This window comes from Pistacia vera, unplaced genomic scaffold (assembly GCF_008641045.1).
Source record: "Pistacia vera cultivar Batoury unplaced genomic scaffold, PisVer_v2 Contig459, whole genome shotgun sequence".
NCBI classification, from domain to species: domain Eukaryota; kingdom Viridiplantae; phylum Streptophyta; class Magnoliopsida; order Sapindales; family Anacardiaceae; genus Pistacia; species Pistacia vera.
In genome coordinates, this window is record NW_022196289.1 from 954961 (window position 1) to 975244 (window position 20284).

A 20284-nucleotide genomic window follows, 5' to 3' on the forward strand; every position below is an offset into this window, starting at 1 on the left:
TTTCTTAGAGCAGTGTGTGGCCACGCCAGAACAACAAAAGTGGGTAGTCAAGCTAATGGGTTACGATTATGAGATTATTTATCGCCCAGGCCATGAAAATTCAGCAGCAGACACCCTCTCATGCAAGTCTAGTAGTCCAGTTCTTCATCATTTGCATGTACCAGAAGTGACTATATGGGATGAAATTAAGAAGGCTTACGAAGGAGACTCTTATGTCCAATCTCTAGCTCGCATGGCTACGACTCAACGAGAAGGATCGTATGCATGGCGTAATGGATTGCTTTCTTTAAAGGGAGAGTTGTCATGTCTTCTCAGGCAGCATTACAGGCGAAACTACTTCATGAGATGCATGATACAAAAATTGGAGGACACTCTAGGGTCTTGTGGACATTCAAGAAATTAGCCCAACAATTCTTTTGGCCAAAAATGTACCAGGCGGTGTAGGTGTATATACAAAAATGTGAAACTTGCCAGAAGGTGAAGTCTGAAACAATGTCTCTTGCTGAGCTCCTGCAGCCGTTACCCGTTCCATGTCAAGTATGGGATGACATCACCTTAGACTTCATTGAAGGACTGCCGACATCCTATGGCAAGGACACAATCTTAGTAGTTGTCGACCGTTTCAGTAAGTCTGCTCATTTCCTACCCTTAACTCATCCTTTTACTGCTAAAATCATGGCTGAAAGGTTTGTAGAAGGCGTCGTTAAATTGCATGGCTTACCCAAGTCCATCACCAGCGATTGGGACGCCATCTTTATTAGCAAATTTTGGTAGGAGTTCTTTCACATGTTGGGAACCAAGCTACAACTCAGTTCTGCCTATCATCCCCAGACGGATGGGCAAACAGAAGTTGTCAACTGCTGTGTTGAGTAATACCTTCGGAGTATGGTTCATCAATGGCCGCGCAAGTGGAGCAACTACCTTCGATGGGCTGAGCTCTGGTACAATACAACTTATCATGCATCCACGGGAATGACTCCTTTTCAGGCATTATATGGACGTTTACCTCATTCAATTCCGCTTTACCATAATGGGTTTTCTTTAGTACATGAAGTAGACCAAAGTCTAGAGGCTTAGGACGAGCTACTGCGTCAACTCAAACATAATCTGGAGACTTCCATTAATCGCATGAAGCAAATTGCGGATAAAAAATGTCAGGATGTTTCATTCGACATTGGTGATCTGGTGTTTCTTAAGCTACACCCCTACAGACAATAGACTGCCTTCAAACGAGCCCACCAAAAGCTAGCTAGTAGCTTCTACGGCCCGTATCCCGTGATACAAAAAATTGGGGCCATCGCATACAAACTTCAATTGCTGGAAGGAGCCCGCATTCATCTTGTCTTCCACGTATCGCTCTTAAAATCTTGTGTAGGTGAGCTTGCGACGCCTTCAAAGGAGCTGCCGCCCATAACTGATGACGGGGCTATTATACTCGCACCGCAACATATACTGGACACTCGTTGGGTCAAACGGGGAAATAAATTTGAAGAAGGAACTCTGGTCCAGTGGAAGCATCTTCCAGTAGAGGACGCCACCTGGGAGACTACCTAGTCTTTGCTTGAGCGATTTCCTTGAGGAAATGGTCTTCCGTAATTGCATGTTTAACACAACGCAGTAACGTGCAGAAGGAAGTGGTCTGCTGTAGTTGCAAGTTTAACGCAACACAGTAACGTGGTTGCGAGTTTTACGTCATCTTAATTCCATTTGTATTGCTCATTTTACGTATGTGAATTTCATTTGTTAGTTGTTTAACTTTCCTTTTATTACGGTCTGTATGTATGTGGCTTTGCTTATTTAAGCAGCCATTGTTTTCGTTAATGGACTGTCAAGTATTTGCACTCAAATTGTGGTACGTTTCTCACCCGAAGAGAAACAAACTTTTCGTAGCATTTTTCACACTTTGCGTTTGAGACTTATCACTTGCTCACTAAAAGTCCTCATGAGTTGATACGTTTTCTTGATCTAGACATTTATCTGAGAGATCAAACTCCGATTCTCGACGACTTTCCTCAACCAATAATTTTTTCGATGCATACTCCATATGCTTTGCTTCCAAATTCTATTATGAACTCAAATTGTTGTATTGTTTACATGTGTAGAAATCCCTTGGATCAGTTCATCTCTCAATGGAAGTTCTGGGTCAACGGATTTCCGATCGAAGGCAAGGAGCCTCTTTCACTTGATGACGCTTTTGAGATGGTTTGTGAAGGAATCAAAAGCTTTGGCCCCATTTGGGAAAATGTGTTGGGATATTGGAAGGCTAGCAAAGAGCAACCGCACAAAATATTATTCTTGAAATATGAAGACTTAAAAGAGGACATCGATTTTTATGTTAAGAGATTGACAAGTTTTTTAGGATATCCTTTTAGTGAAGATGAAGAGAAACAAGGAGTCAAGAAAGAAATATCAAAGTTTTGTAGCTTTGATAACATAAAGACCTTCGAGGTGAAGAATATTAAGAAGGATATCTTCTATAGGAAAGGTGAAGTCGGAGATTGGAAAAATTGTTTGACAGCTTCAATGGCCAAACGTTTGGAGAAAATAATAGAAGAAAAGTTGAGTGGCTCGGGTTTAAATAGCTCGCTTTCATGTTGTTGTAAATGATTTTTCTTTTATATGATGAAGTGTGAATAAGTTTGATCTAAATAATCTTAATTTGTACGAAACAAGTATTGAGAATAATGAATAAACATGTGATGTTAGTATAACAACTAGAGAGAACAATTGAAAAGAAATCTGAGAAATTGAATCTAATTTTTCATTGGTTAAATCAGAACCTTTTACAATCAAAAGCCCCTTTTATAGTGAGCTTACAAGAGAGTAAAAGAGTAAAGTGACAGTAAGAGAGAGAACTGATGAAGAGAGTGTTAGTTGAAGAGTGTAACTCGATCAGCTTAAGTAAGGAACATTACTGAAACGACATCGTTTCAGTAATGTTAGAAAGAGGTCCACATCTTTTGATAGTTGGACGTTTAGTCCTAAACAAAGACTTATTCTTACATTTCCCCTTAAACTAGACTGAGTGTGCCTTGAGTATGTCACCAGTTGTTTTGCCCATATATTGACATTTCCCCTTAAACTGGACTGTGATTCTGGACTTCTTTTTCTGTGACTAACCCTTTGTTGATTTTACAAGAACAGCAAAATTGCAGTAACTTCAGTAATTTAGCTTCAACATTAGCTACTCAACTCTGCAATTTGAACACAATTCTGCAAAACTGAACACAACACTGCAGCAAAATTGTAGTAACTTTAGTAATTCAGCTTCAACAATAGCCACTCAAATCACACTTTCATTTGCAAAATTATTGTAACTTCAGTAATTCAGCTTCAACATTAGCCACTCAAATCTGCAATCTGAACACAACTCTACTACTCAACAAGCTCAAGTCTGCAAGCCAGCAAATTGAACACATCACTGCTACTCAACACAACTGCTTTTATTCAACAACCCAAATCTGCAGACTGAAATTTCAACACAAAAACAAATCTGCAAACTGAGATTTTAACACAACACTGCTACTGAGATTTCATCCCATTTTCAGTTCTGCATTTTCAAATGCAACTTTTCTACCCTACAAAAAAATTAACCAAAACAACAATTGCTATCCAAAAAAGAACTTTAATCAGACTGAATATGCAACTCAACCAAACAACAACTACTGTATCTATAACTTCAAACTTTCAATCTGACAAAACCTACAAATCAACCAAACACAACTGTTGTATTTGCAACAATAAACTGCAGTATCTGCAACTCAACCAAACAACAACTGCTACATCTGTAACTTCAAACTTTCAATTTGACAAAACCTACAAATCAACCAAACACTAACTGTTGTATTTGCAACAATAAACTGCAGTATCAGCAACTCAACCAAACAACAACTGCTGCATCTTTAACTTCAAACTTTTAATCTAACAAAACCTACAAATCAACCAAACACCAACTGTTGTATTTGTAACAATAAACTACAGTAGTAGCTCAAACAGCTCAACCACTCAATAATTTAGAAAACAGTTGCAGTAGACTACAGTAGGCTAAATTGTAGAATAGTCAACCATTTGCCATAACCAAAATCAAAGAGCAGAATTAAAACTGCAGTAGGCAAAAAAAAAAAACTCACACAAACGACCACATTTATAGTATACACATTTATAGAGCAAAATACAACCTAGAGAAGCAGAGCAGAATACCACCACATTTTCAGTAAACTCACACTTTCATTTGCAACAATCATCAAATACCACCACATTTAGCTTGGACCTCAACTCACTAAAGTGTGTAGCTGACAGTGCCTTAGTAAGAAGATCTGCAATCTGTAACTTTGAAGGAACATACTGAATAGCCATTTTCTTTGCCAAAACTTGTTCCCGAATGTAATGGGCATCAATCTCAATGTGTTTTGTTCTGGCATAAAACACAGGATTAGATGCAAGTGCTTCAGCACTAACATTGTCACACCAAATTACAGGAATAGTATAAAAAGACAGTCCTAATTCAGTGAACATACTCTGTAACCATGCTACTTCTGTGGCAGTTTGAACAAGAGCTCGGTATTCTGCTTCAGTGGCGGAAAGAGCAACCACTTTTTGTTTCCTAGAGCTCCATTGAATCAAGTTCGGTCTTAAGTAAACACAAGAACCATTGGTGGATCTTCGATCTTCTAAATTACCACCCTAATCAGCATCAGCATAGCACTCTACATGTAAAGAACTTGTTGGTTTAAAATGAAGACCAAAATGTAAAGAACGTTTTATGTATCTTAACACTCTTTTGCAAGCTTGCCATTGCAACTCAGTAGGAGCTTGTAAGAATTGACTTAACTTATTCACTGTGAAGCTAATATCTGGTCTGGTAAGAGTTAAATATTGTAATGCCTCAACAGTACTTCGATACAATCCAGGATCCTGAAACAGTTCACTATCTGTGGAGCTAAGCTTGACACCAACAGCCGTTGGAGTGGAACAAACATGTGCGTCCATCATTTTAGTCTTCATCAGCAAGTCAGAAGCATATTTGGATTGCTTTAGGTGAATGCCATTTGAATTCCTGGTTGCTTCCAGCCCTAGAAAGTACTTAAAGGAGCCAAGAGTTTTTAATGCAAAATGGTCATTAAGATCATTCATCAACTGAGCTATAAATGCCTCATCTGAACCAGTAATCTATATGTCGTCAACATAAACAAGAACATATATAAAACCAGAATTTTGCTGAAGAATAAAAAGACTTGAGTCTGAGACTGAATTCTAGAAACCTTTGAGCTGTAAGGCAGCTTTCAACTTGTCAAACCAAGCTCTAGGAGCTTGCCTAAGACCATAGAGAGCCTTGTTCAGCTTACACACAACATCAGGAAATACAGGACTCTCAAAACCAGGTGGTTACTTCATGTAAATAGTTTTCGTTAACACTCTATTAAGGAATGCATTATTTACATCAATCTACTGCACATCCCATCCATTAGTTACTGCTAAAGTCAACAATTTGGATAGTGGCTGGTTTGATTACTAGTCTAAAGGTTTCGAAGTAATCAAGACCAGAGGTCTGTTGAAATCCCTTTGCAACTAGCCTGGCTTATATTTCTGCAGTGTTCCATCAGCATTGAATTTGGTGCGAAAAACCCATTTGTTTCCTACTATGTTCATATCAGAAAAAGATGGCACAAGAGTCTAAGTATTATTGTGAACAAGTGCATCAAATTCAGACTGCATAGCAACCTTCCACTTGGTTCTTTTAAGAGCTGCAGAAACTATTGTAGGTTCAGCTTCAAGCAATTCAATGGACTCTAATTCTTCAGCAACAAAGGCTAAATGATAGTCATCATGAAAATCAGGTGAATAACAAGTCTGAGAAGCTGATTTAGATCTGGTAATCATAGGGTTTATGTTGACAGCTGCAGAGGTAGTAGGACAGGAAACTGCAGTATGTATACCCAGACTTGAACCAACTGAACCAGTAGCAAACTGTGAGGAAGTAAGATCAACTACAAGTGGACATGGTGAGAAAGAGCAATCTATAAATCTTGTAGGAGCAGCAGCTTCTAAGATTGGATTAGGAACAATAATGGTTTCGGAAGAGCAACCAGAATTGTTACAGGGTAAGGAACACTGATCAGGAGAGTTATTTGTAGATATTGGTGTAACACTCGGTGAGGATGGAGTAGTACAATTAATGGAAGCAGGTAGTAAAGGAGAATATACATTTGGATTAAAAGAGGAAGAGTTGAGAGGAGAGGAATTCTTACTTGATCCACTTTATCACTCTTCAACACCTCCAGCACTATCCTCTCCACAACCACAGCAGTTTGCTCTTGCCACTTCACTTACACCTACTGATCCCATATGGTATATGGAGTCGGGGGCCACTATTCATGTTACATCAGGCCTCAATCAATTGAATGTTAGCCGAAACTATTTTGGAAAGGATCAACTTCAAGTAGGCAGTGGTGAGTGTCTCCATATTTCTCATACTGGTTATTCTGCTATTCCAAGTGTTTACACCTTAAAAACATTCTATGTGTGCCTAAGATAACAAAAAACTTACTTAGCATCTCTAAATTCACTAAAGACAACAATGTTATTGTTGAATTTAACTCTAACTGCTATGTTGTTAAGGACAAGTACACAGGAGCAATTTTACTGCAAGGGGATCTTAAAGGTGGTTTGTACCAGCTGAATCCCTCCTCTTCTTAGCCCTCACTTGTTCCTCATTTCTTGTCTGCTACTATACCATCCTCTAATGTAGCTTTTATCAATGCTTCTGCTCTTGCTTCACAAGGTCTTCCATATGAGTCAATAAATTGTAGAAACTCCTCTGTTTTAACTGAGTCTAGCACCTCTTTTGTTTCAGCTGAACCTAGTCACTGTGGTGCTTCTTTTGTGTCAGTTGAGTCTTTCAGTAATCTTACAAAAAGGTCCATATTTTTTGACAGTTGGACGTTTAGTCCTAAACAAAGACTTATTCTTACATTTCCCCTTAAACTAGACCGAGTGTGCCTTGAGTATGTCACCAGTTGTTTTGCTCGTATATTGACAGTTAGTACGTGTCATGTTAAAGAATTAAAAGTTTAAATTAGTAGCTGAGAGTTCAAAATTATATTAATCCAAAAATAAAAATCCTACAAACTCTAACATGTTACATGATATTCTATACAATATTCAATAGAATATTATATTTCAACTACCATAAGATTTCTATAGATTCCTTACACATTAGGATCCCACATCAGGATCTCACCCCCACCAAATGTGGTACTTAAGCCTAGGGGCTCTCTCACCTATCAGACCAGTCTTTTGGGTTGGACTCTCCCTTGAGTTTGAGTTCTAACATTGGTGCTTTCGTTGAGAGTTAGAATGCGGAAAGGGCTACCTATAGGCTAGATTAAGGTGTAATGTGCATCGAATGACCGATAGGTGAGTGAAGCCACCCAGAGAGGAAAAGGGCTACCGTCAGGTCAGTGTCGATAGAGTGAAAGCCGTCATGGATGTCAGCTCTTGAAGGGGGGTGCAATGTTAGGATCCCACATCGGGATCTCATACCCACCAAGTGTGGTACTTAAGTGTAAGGGCTCTCTCACCTATCAGACCGGTCTTTTGGGTTGGGCTCTCCTTTGTGCTTGAGTTTTAACATTATATCACCATAAGATTTCTATTGATATTTAACACCATTATTTATCCATGATTATCTAGAAATTATTATAAAGTATGTCTACTTCTCTAAGAATATATTCCTTAGAGCATCTCCAATGGTGCTCTTTATTTTGAAGAGCATCTTTCATATAAATAAAGAGCATCTTCATTAATTTTTAAATATAAAGAACACAATTTTTATTCAAATCCAATAGACTCTTTAAATTTAATGAAGATGCTCTTTATTTTTAAGAAAGAGACTTAATAAGAAAGAGAATTAATAAATAAAATGCATAGGAACTTGTAGTTTATTAATTAAAATTAAGATAGAGAGTGAAATTTGACTCTCTAAATGTGGAGAGTCAAACTCACTCTCTAATTTATATTTTAAAGATAAAGAGTATGTTGGTCTCTTGTTTTTATGGATAGACTCTTTATAATAAAGAGTTTGAGTTATATAAAGAGTCATCTGGAGATGTTCTTAGGACCATAAAATTGGCTCGCCTTTTGTCATTGACTAACCGAATATACAAAAATTAATTTCAAGAATTCTTGACTAAAATATAGTAGAATTTTTATTATAAGTTCGAGGTTTTCATTTTTTTTTTTTTTTTTGGGTGAAGGTTTTGCAAGAAAAATAGTTTTGATAAGCCCAGTTTTCGTGAGTCATCAGCCAGGCTTTTGCATATCTAACAGTCAGCCTCCCTTGTGCCTACCGTCTACTACTATATTTTTGCAGACAAAAATTTCTTTGCAAGTATAATGTACAATATTGCCCAACATAGAGTTCTTAAAAACATAACATAAAATTGTGAAGTCTACTCTAGTTAACATAATAAGAATCTTGATTAACCTTTAAAATAGGTGAAGATCTCCAAGAACTTGGTGAGATTGTTACTATGTACAAAATCAACTAACATAAGAGTAATTAAATGCAATCCATTGAACATATTCTAGCAGGCAATCAAGTGGTAGGAAAAAGCAAATGATAAGGTTCAAAGGAATTCTTGCCTCCATGAATTGCACAATAAAATCTATGAGATTGTCTTTTGTTATATTATTCTTATTCTCTTACTATCATTGTTGTTCTTTTACGTTACATCACTATATTAATTTTTCCATTATTAGTTGTTTTATTCCCTAATCTCTTTATGTTCAAGTAGATACCATCCACTATATATAAATTGTGTTGAGCTATATGCTCTCACTCACGACCAAAGTTTTCTTTGTGTAAACAAATCTCCATGGAGAAAAAAATAGAATCCCTTGGACAGAAAGAGGAAGAGCTAAGCAATGAGATTGAACAACTTTTAACTATGCTTCCAAAGGAAAAAAATTGGAATGGTCTTGAACTCTGTCAATACCCAGGGTTTTGGTATCAATCTAAGTGCCTTCATGGCATGATCAGGTTTCAGAGGCACTTTGAAGCTCAAGATAACAACATAATATTAACCACTTTTCCGAAATGCAGCACCACTTGGCTCAAAGCCCTAATTTTCACCATTGTCAAGCATTTCAATATTCACCAGAAAATAGTCCCTTGTTCTCTCAACGCCCTCATGAGTTGGTTCTTTTTCTTGGTTATGATCTTTTTATGAGAGATCGTCTTCCTATTCTTGAAGACTTTCCCAAGCCAAGGATTTTCACGATACATACTCCATATCCTTCACTTACAAATTCTATTAAGAATTCAACCTGTCGCATTGTTTACATATGTAGAAATTCTTTAGACCAATTTGTCTCCCATTAGAAGTTCATGGTGAGAGTGAGAGTTCGAAACATCGAGCCGATTTTGATTGATGAAGCTTTTGAGATGGCTTGTCAAGGAAGGCAAGGATTTGGCCCCATTTGGGAACATGTCTTGGGATATTGGAAGGCTAGTAAAGAAGAACCACACAAGGTATTGTTCTTGAAATATGAAGATTTGAAAGAGAACAACAAATTTTATTTTAAAAAATTGGCCGATTTCATCTATATCCATTCACTGAAGATGAAGAGAAGCAAGGAAAGATAGAAGAAATTTCCAAGTTTTGTAGCTTTGATAACATAAGCAATTTGGAGGTGAACAAGAATGGTGCACATCCCATAGGGCTTAAGAATGATGGCTTCTTTAGGAAAGGTTTGGTGGGAGATTGGAAAAATTATTTGACACCTTCAATGTCCGAACGTTTGGAGAAAATAATTGAAGAAAAATTGAGTGGCTCGGGTTTATCCTTTAAGAAAACCTAGCTTTAAAAACCCTACAAGATCCATAAACTATAATTTCCATATTGTTGCATCAAATAGCTTTGCTTTCTTATGGTTGTTTCATGTGCTGCTTTCTCTTTAATGTGATGAAGTGTGAATAAATTTGATGTATTAAGAATGAAAAAACAACTTTTTTGTATGTGATGAAGTGTGAGTAAGTTTGATCTTATTTTGTACAGAACAAGTATTGAGACTAATGAATAAACAAATGTTGTTAAACAATTGAATAGAATAGTTTTGTTAAACACAAAAAATCCTGTACATGATAGTCTATACAATAAATAGAATATTACATTACAACTACTATAAGGTTTCTATATTATTTAACACCATTCTTTATCTATGTACTCCAACTTCTCTAACAGTATATTCCTTAGGACCACAACATTGGCTCATCTTTTGTCATTGACTAACCGAATACTGAAATTTCAAGAAATAATATTCACTAAATAATATTTTTTATTATAAGTTCCAATATTTTCTCTGGGAAATTTTCCCTAGAAAATTGAATAATAACTATCTTTTTGTTCTGTCATGGATATCGAGTTAATGCTTTTTAATTTCGTAATTTCCACCAAAGAAAATTGTATAATAATTTATTGATATTATTGTTATTATTATTATTGTTGGTGTTAATCTTTCCCCATTGTATAATACCCAAATCCACGCACTTGAATAATACTAGTTAGGGCAGTTCAAAGGATAGTGATTTTTTAACCTCCACCTTTTTTTATCAGCAGCCTTGATTTTTTAATTTTTTAAGGTGATTTATCAATTTATGGACATTTTTTTAAATTAATTAGAAAATGACATAAGTTTTAAAACACATTGAAAACAACAAATTCGTTTAAAGAAGGGTAACAAGGTAATTCAAAAAATCCAAATATTTCATTAAGTATTTGTAAATTTAAAAATATTTTTAAAACTATAAAAACAAAAGTAGATAAAAATAATTAAATAAAATCGTTGGCCATCCTTTTTTGTATTTTAATTTTCTAATTATTAAATTATCTGATTTTTAAAAATTTTAAAATTATGAATGATTGTTAAACTTTAGAATATATTTTGGTTTTTTATTTTTTGATTATTTAATTATATTATTTTCTGTTTTAAAAATATTTTAATTTTTAATAATAAAAAATATTATAATATATTTGTTGAATTTTTTCATTTTTTTAACAAATTTAATTTTTGATTTTTAATTTTTAAAGTTTAAAGTTTTGTTTTTTTTTTTATTTTATAATAATCTGAATTTTAATGTTTTTTCTTAAATATTTGTTAAGGGCCATTTATGTGTTTTTATTATTTTCGTTAAATTAAACTGCAACTACAGAATTTTGTCCCATTTTTGTGTGTTTTAAAACTTGCGTCCTTTCGTATTAGTTTTTGAAAAGTGTCCGCAATTTGATAAAACCCTTTTTTAATTTTGGACAAATTTAACCCTAAATAAAATTACTGTAAAAGACACCATAAATTCTAAGTACAGTCCTATTTTATTATATTTTCCTTTATTTATTTTTTTATCATATAAAAACTCATAATTTATCCTTTTAAATTGCTTTAAAAAAAGTAATCACTTTTCACTCTCTGTCATATTTCAATTTTTTTTGATTAAATCCAAATATGATTTTTCATATCCTTGCCTTTCTCTTTCTTTACAATGATTCACTTACCGTGCAGTTATTCTTCTTAACTGAAGTTATAAACTAATCCAAATTAAAAAAAAAAAAAATGTAAAACCTTCGATTTAATAGATCAATGAAGATTGGCTCATAACCTAATCTTATAAATTTTTTTTTTTATAACTCCGACATGATAGCTCGTAATTAGGTAAACGAGATCATTACGAGCTGACAAATTACAAGTTGTCGCGTTGGAGTTATAAGAGAAAGTTTGTGAGATTAGATTGTAAGTGTAGTATTGCTCTTAATATATTATCACTTACGGTGGAGTTTCTTGGAGTGATCGGTGTTCTTTTAGGAATACATAACTTTGCACTTAACCGTTGTTGGTTGATGGAAGAAGACAAAACCTTGAGTTTAGGAGACTTAAAGGAAAAAATAAAAATAAATATATTATAAATTTAAATCTTAGTTGCCATATTTCAATGAATCTTTAAAAAACTTAGACAAAAAAAAAAATAAAAAAAAATGAGATAATCTAAACCTTACAAAATTAGGAAATTGGGTACAGAAAAAATCTATTTGAGTCTAAAAGGATAATTTTGGTATTAAATGGGGTTTAAAAAGAGATTTTAAAATATAAATTGTATTTAGTAACGAGGGGTCATATGGGATTATGGGGGCTAAAAATCACTTCCCCAATCCAAGCCCACTCAAACAAACCAATCCAAACCTATCAAATTGGATTGGATTTGGGTCTCAATTTTGAGAATCTAATTTGATTGGATTGATTATTGGATTTGTTAAATAATCCAAAACCAAATCAATCCAATTATGCCTTCTAACCTATGTTTAAGTAATATAGTAGTTATTTAATAATAAAAATAAACCTTTGAAAAATAAATTTTAATAAGATATATAGTCAAATTGGATTTAGAGGAAATCAATATATTGATTATTTTTTGATACAATTTTTTTAATAAATAGTGAACAACTAAAATACTAAATGATCTTCTGATAAATGTTGCATTAATAATGCACAACTACTTACCATTATTACTATTACCTTTTTTATTAACATTATTTTTTTGGTTCAAGAAGATCAATAATAATTTTTTATGTATATACAAAAATTTGCCAACCCTCCTGAAAATTAATTTTGGTTTCTCCCTTGACTTATCTCAAGTGAACTCCGATATAGTTTTTGTATGCAACTCACTCCCAAATCATCATTTTTACCAAGAATTAATTAATTTTGTTTTTCATTTACAGAAAAAAAAAATATATGTATACATACTTGATAGATATTAAAATCATAGAATTTGGTAATAACTCTCGAATACCAATTTTATGTCTTTAATATTACTCAACAACCATATAGTGTCATAAAATATTAAATGATCTCTTATATGTTCCTACAAAAATGTTGCATTAATAATGCACAGCTACTTATCATACAAAATGGATCACCGCCACCAAAAACCTTAGCAATATAGTGTCAGGAGTATGAACAATAGATTCAGGAAGTTTGTGGCCGAAGAACTTAGAGTGTATGTGGGTTCGGCAATGGCGGTTGGTGTACAGGTGAAGTCCAATAAATGAGGAGTGTTATGCCTAAAAAGTCATGCTTATGTTAGCTCAATAAATGTCTTTTTGTACTAGCTGTCAAACTCATACCTCCTCAAAGATATTCATACTAACCCTATCTTATTTCAAGAGATGAATGGACGAGAGTCTTCCATGTATCAAGACAACTTGTAAAACATTCATTACATTGAGTTCAGGGGTGTATAAATTGGCACTTCTCTTCTTGAAAAGGGAGGCTAGGCATATGAGAGCTAGGCATAGATTTAAGCTCAATTCTTTCTCTCTGTAAACATTGTAATTCTTCATCTTTGTATGTCTTACGGGCAATATCATAGAAATAGTCAAAGATCAATAAAATAACAGTGGATGTAGGAGTTGCTTGTTTAAGCATCAGAACCACTATAAAAACCTCCCTTGTTAGCCTATTATTTATGTTTTTTGCAACATATATAATCTCAACTCCATATTCAAATCTCATGAATCCATCACATGTAATTTCGAAGACCCTCTTAGCGCTTTGCAAGTGCGAGTTGTTGGTGTCCAAAATCAAGCGTCAACAGTTTGGTGGCCTATGCAGGTCTCAAACCTGTGTCAGAGTTCTCCGATCGTGTGGCCAGATTGCAGATCGCAGAATTCTCCAATCACGTGGCCAGATCGCAGATCGCAGAATTCTCCAATCACGTGGCCAGATCGCAGATAGCACGCGTCAAAATTCTCCGATTGCATGGCCAGATCACATGTGTCAGAGTTCTCCAATCGAGTGGCCAAATCGCATGCGTCAAAGTTCTTCGATCGCGTGGCCAGATCTCAGATCACACGCTCAGGTCGTCTTGATCTTCGGCTTTAGATAGTTGATCTTTAGCTTCAAATCGCGTGTTCAGATCGCTGATCTCTTGCTCTCAGGTCGATCTCTCAGGTAGAGCTCGTTATGCTCCGAGGTCGAGCTCGTTATGCTCTCAAGTTGAGCTCGTTATGCTCTCAGGTCGAGCTCGTTATGCTCTCAGGTTGAGCTCGTTATACTCTGAGGTCGAGCTCGTTATGCTCTCAGGTTGAGCTTGCTATGCTCTCAGGTTGAGCTCGTCATGCTCTGAGGTCAAGCTTGTTAAGCTCGTTATGCTCTGAGGTTGAGCTTTTTATTCTCTCATGTAGAGCTTTTTAAGCTCTCATGTAGAGCTCGTTATGCTTTTAGGTCGATCTCTCAAGTAGAGCTCGTTATGCTCTCAGGTCGAGCTTGTTATGCTCTCAGGTCGATCTCTCAGGTAGAGCTCGTTATGCTCTCAGGTCGAGCTCGTTATGCTCTCAGGTCGAGGTCCTATCAAATCGTGATCAACTTCTAACTCCTAGATCGCGATCAGCTCTTAGCTCTCAGTACTCGATCGCGCCACCTTTACCCTTTTGCAATTTACTCTTCACTTCCCTTTACCATTCAACAATTTTTATTCCTCAACTCTGTTCAATCTAAGGATTCCAAACATGATTACTAGACTCACCTTTGAAAAGGTTCTTTAGAGATTTATAAACCTAACTTAGTTGGAAAGAGATTTATAAACCATCACATTTATAAATATCTTTCCAACTTTTTAGTCCAAGATTTGTCCCCCTAATATGCCAAAAAAATTTATATTTTATTGTTATAACTTTCAAACTATTGTTTCCAACACTTTCAAAGAGCACCAGAAAACTTTCTTTTTCATTCTAAACATTATCATCCATGATATTACATTGTTATTTACCCTTTTGCCATTTTACATTACACTGCCTTTTACCCTTTTGCCATTTTACATTACAATGCCCTTTACCCTTTTCCCATTTTACATTACATTGCCGTTTACCTTTTTGCAATTTAAGCATCATTGCCCTTTACCCTTTTGCAATTTAATATATAACAAAGCCCCCAGTCCCCACCACCAAATGCAGAACCACAAGGTCCATAACCACAATTCCACAAACAAATTTATAAATTGCCCTTCTATTATTTACTGTAAAACAAATTCCCACAAGTAGAATTCCATAACCATAACCACAACCACAGTCCACAAACAAATTAACAAACTCCTTTGCAATTTCAATTTTTTCCCACAAGTCCACAACACAACCATAACCACAAACAATAACAATTTTAGTAAAGCAATTTAAACAAACAATGAAACAGACCCAATACATGGTAGACTGCTCTTCACAGATAGTACACAAACATTAACCTTGTATGGGTTTCACAGCAACACCACCACGGTCAACTATCACAACATGGCAGACTGCTCTTCCCTGAATTCTTTCACAGGAAAAAGCCCCCTGCTACAGAGAAAGAATTCACGAAAAAATGACTTCAAATTTCATTAACATCGTTCACAAAAATCAATCACATATGGGTTTCACAAGCTGCCAAATAAAAAAACAAAGCCAAAACAAGCAACCTTACCCCGAGAAATCGACGGTCGACAACATCGCAAATCCTTTTCACGGAGAACAGAGAAATGCGATGAAAATCCGACGGAAATTTTGTGCTGATGATGGCGAAGAAAATCATGAGTTTGGGAGAGTTTCAACTTTTACAGCAAGGGTCCATCTGGCGAAGGAAATCGACGATTTGGGGATTTTAACAACGGGGGCCATTTTGTTATTTTTTAAAACTTGTGTTGCATAATTTTCAATTAAATCCCATTACTTCAAAAAACCTCAAAAAACCCCCTGGTTTTTCGAGCCAGGCTCGGCTCGCCAGCCTAACGAGCCGAGCCGAACATGGCTCGAACTCGACTCGTTCTGTCTCACGAGCCAAGTCAAGCCGGCTCGTTATCAGACGGACCGAGCAGTTAACGAGCCGAGCTGAGTCGGCTCGCGAGCGGCTCGGTTCGTTAAGTAGCCCTACTGATTACACAGCTATTAGAGTATTTGGTTCTGTAGTCTACCCTTACCTTAGGCCATACAATTCTCATAAATTTGATTTTCACATAGTCAATGCACTTTTGTTGGATATAGTATGCATCACAAAGGATACAAAGGCATGGCTCCTAATGGCAGAATTTTGCATATGTCAAAGTGATAAATTCGATGAATCTACCTTTCCTTTTACTTCCTCTTCATTATTTCAGTCTCGAGCAGTCCTTACTTCTTTCTAGAGGTGGAAAAGCAGCCCGTCCGGCCCGGCCCACGACTGGTTGCTGCAAATGGACCGACCCGCCCGGTGACATTGACGGGCCGGGTTAGGCCCACCAATATTAGAGAATTGGCTGGCCCAACCCGGACCGCCAACCCTAACCCGCCGGGTTAGGCGCGGGTTAACCCGCTTTTTGATTTTTTTTTTTTTTTTAAATTTTGTTTTGTTTTATTTTATTTAAGTTTAAATGTTTAATTAACTTTTCAAATGAATAATTAACAATTTATAAATGTAATTGTTTTTAGTTAATTGTTAATTTCTTTTCAAATATCAATAATTAAATTAAATTAATTTTTTTTTTTGTTAACATTCCAAATATTAATTCAATTTTAATACATTAAAATTGTAATATAAGAATAATTAAATTTATTCATTTATTAAAAAATAAAATAAGAAATTACAATAATTATTGCCTTGTTAAAAACCTCACCAAGAAAAACTCAATAGGACAAACACTTGGTAAGTAAAAAAGAGTGCAATAATTGACAATTAATTTACAAGTTACAATTTACAAAACAACTAATTTTGGGGTTCACTAGGACCTCCCTCATCCGTATCATCTATATTACAAAATTGAAATGATTCTATTAAAGTATCGTCGACAACCTCGTATTGACCTTGATGGCGCGACCGTTTCCAATCTCGAAGACATGTGAGGACTTCAATCATTTGTGGTGTAAGTTTAGTCCTCCTTTCATTTAAAATTCTTCCACTTGCACTAAATGTTTGTTCGGATGAGACGGTTGAGACAGGAACAGCGAAAACATCCAAGGCAAGTCTTGATAATGCTGGAAAAATACATTTTCTGGCTCTCCAATAGTCTAAGAGATCAATGTTGGCTCTCTGTTGTGGATCTACTGGTAACATTTCAGGGGTTGCCAAATATTGTTGAAGCTCATTACTCTGCGACTGCATGGAAGACAGTACATTAGTTGTTGTTGTTGTTGGTGGTGGAGCCTCTGAAGAGGAGGTTGTGCTTCGGATTCGGGTCCTTTTTGGCCTATTCAGTGCACCCCAAGAGTAGAAGTCTTCATTTGTTTCTTCTGATGCAGCTTCCCTGGATGTTTCGCCTCTTTGCGGGTTCCCATACCTGTTTTCATACTAGAAATATACTTCGAAAAGTGTATTTTTTACCTCTCCTATTTGATTGGCGTATACTTTGGTTTGTAAATTTTCACATAAATTGTCAAAACCATTTTCTAAACCTGCTAATTTAATTCTAGGATCAAATATAGCACCTAAACAATAAAGAAAAGGAATGGGTTCCAATATTTTTTTTAAAAAAAATCCATTGCCTTTATTGGTGCATTTAAAATTACATTGTCTTTGTTTCTTATAAATAACTCAGAAATTTTGATAATTGTATGTATTACCAATGGACTAGTAGGATAATACACACCAGAAAGTTGTAAAGTGGATTGGTATAAAGTTTTAAGAAAAGAATGAAATACTTTAGCTATTTGCCAATCATTTTCTACCAAATAATGAGGACCTCTATTATTTGCTACAAAATAACTAATTATATTAGCATAAGGTAAACATGAATCAAGCATTAAATAAGTACTATTCCATCTAACAGGCATGTCTAATGCAAAAGTTCTAGGAGACATATTTGATTTTATACAAGCGTCTTGAAATTCAGCATTTCTTTTATTACTACTAGTAATCCAAGCTAAACAATCTCTAATTCTATTAATATTTTCTTTAATTGTTTTCATACCACTTTTCACAATTAAATTAATAACATGGCATGCACAACGTTGGTGAAAAAACTTCAAATTGTTATATAAAGGATAATTACTTTGAAAATAATCTATAACTTTACTATTAGAACTTGCATTATCTAAAGTTAAACTTATCACTTTACTAACAACATCATAATCTTCTAAAACTTCAACAATTTTATTATAAATTTGTTCACCACTATGATCAACATCCATTAATCTAAATCCTAATAAAGATTTATTTAATTTACATTCATTATCAAAATAATGACTAGTCACACAAATATAATCTTGTTTAGCTCTACCACTCCAAATATCGGCAGTTAGAGCCACACTAACATGACAAGTATGTATTTTATTTTTTAATTCTAATTTCATTTTTTTAAACAATTTTATTAAATCATTTCTAGTTGCAGTTTTAGAATAACTTTTAAATCTTGGAAAAAATGAATTTTGAACAAATCTTTCAAAATATTTATCTTCAGCCATATTAATAGGTTGATCAGTTGCAGCAATATATAAAACTAACTGTTCCTTATATACATCAGAACTATAACTGCAATTAGTACCCATATTAGTTATTTGAGTTTGATTGCTTTCTCTATTTCCATGTTGATTAATATGTTTATTAGCATGCTTTTTTAAAGTACTAGTACCATTACCTGAATCAGCTTTATAAATATTTCCACAGTATTTGCATCTTGCTTTCTTGACTTGAACGCCATTTTCTGTCTCATAAAACTTGTCGAAATGCGCCCAAACGTCTGATGTGTGTCTGTCTTTGCTTTCGACGGCAGTTGATGATCCCGCCTCAGCTTGAGATGAAGTTGGACGAGCACAACAATTACGAGGATGACTTATAGAACCACCGGGAGCTGTTGGAATCGGGGGCATAGTTTGAGGTGTATCGGATTCTGAGAATGGGAAAGCGGGACTATTTGAATCTCCTCCTACACTTATGTTAGTAAAATCAGCGGGACTAGAACTAGGATAGTAGTTTCCGTCATCATTGTAATTGATGGGAGAGAAATATCTATCCATTGTAGTTGAAAAAAAAATTGATGTAGAAGAAATAAAAATTAAAGAAAGAGAATTGGAATATGGAAATTGGAATTTGGAAAATTGGAAATATAAATTAAAAATTGCAAAAACTAATAAAAATTAATCCATTGTAGTTGAAAAAAAAAATTGATGTAGAAGAAATAAAAATTAAAGAAAGAGAATTGGACTATGGAAATTGGAATTTGGAAAATTGGAAATATGAATTAAAAATTGCAAAAACTAATAAAACTTAAAATACGAGCAAATTGCAAAAACTAATAAATGAATAATTGAGAGATTAGAGATTAGAGAATATGAGAGAATGAGAGAATTTGAGTTGTGAGAAAAATGTGAGAGTTTAGGGCCAATTTATAGGAAAAAATGGGAAAGAAAAATGACGAAAAAGACCCATCCAACGGCTATATTTCAAGGATAAAGGGGTAATTTGTAAAATAAAATAAAATAAAAATTTTTATTTTTATTTTTTATTTTTTTCGGCCAACCAGGCGGGTTGGCGGGTTAGCCGTTACAACCTGTCGGGTTGCAATAGCCAACCTGGCGGGTTGCCGGGTCTCTTGCAAAAGAGACAAAACAGTAACCTGCCGGGTTGCGGGTTGCCATTGTGCAACCCGGCCCGCCCTGGGGTTGCTGCCGGGTTTAACGCACATTTTTACGAGCCGGGTTAGGGTTGACCTGCCTAACTCGGCCCAAATGTTCCACCTCTACTTCTTTCCCTCCTGTCTCATTAACTGATAATGGTTTAGCCCCCAATTCTATCACTGCTCAGTCAACTCCAAACATACATGTTCTTCCTACCAAATCTTTGTCTCCTGTTGTTCCTGATCAGCATTTTCCAGTCATCACTAATTCACCTCATGTCTCATCCCTTCCATCCATGAATGGTTAACAGAACTCATCACTACTACACTCTACCAACTTAGCAGATTAGGTTAATGAATCCTCCTCTGTCAGTCCTATTATTAATCCTATTTGTGAGTCTACTTCTATTAGTCTTCCTACAGCTTAGATTAATAAGTCCACCTCTATCAGCCTTACTGTTAACCAGACTAGTGAGTCTTCTCCTTATTCTAAGTTGCCTGAAGCTATTCATCTTATAGTTGAACTTCCTTTTGATACACAATCATCTGACTTAGCAGATCAGCTTAATAAGCCTCCTCTATCTCGACCAGCTAGTACATCACCACACAATCTAGCACCACATTTAGAGTCACCTGAAGGCATTAACCTTATAGTTGACCTACCAATTGAGTCAAAAC

At 35.1% G+C, this 20284-nt stretch overlaps 1 protein-coding gene across 1 annotated transcript; it reads left to right on the forward strand.

The window, feature by feature from the left end:
* The first annotated feature begins 55 nt into the window (after positions 1–55).
* LOC116144867 (cytosolic sulfotransferase 14-like) lies at positions 56–2607 on the forward strand. Its single transcript, XM_031430289.1, has 3 exons — positions 56–269; positions 1376–1524; positions 1915–2607. Exons 1-3 carry the CDS (start codon positions 56–58, stop codon positions 2605–2607), a joined length of 1056 nt encoding a protein of 351 aa, XP_031286149.1.
* Positions 2608–20284: the final 17677 nt, after the last annotated feature.

Excerpts from the sequence above, each read along its gene's own strand:
- LOC116144867 (XM_031430289.1), top strand. The coding sequence starts at position 56 with ATGGGTTACGATTATGAGATTATTTATCGCCCAGGCCATGAAAATTCA. Across the intron at positions 270-1,375 it reads AGAAGGATCGTATGCATGGC|GTGAGCTTGCGACGCCTTCA; the intron begins GTAATGGATTGC and ends AATCTTGTGTAG. Across the intron at positions 1,525-1,914 it reads TCCAGTGGAAGCATCTTCCA|ACTTATCACTTGCTCACTAA; the intron begins GTAGAGGACGCC and ends TTTGCGTTTGAG.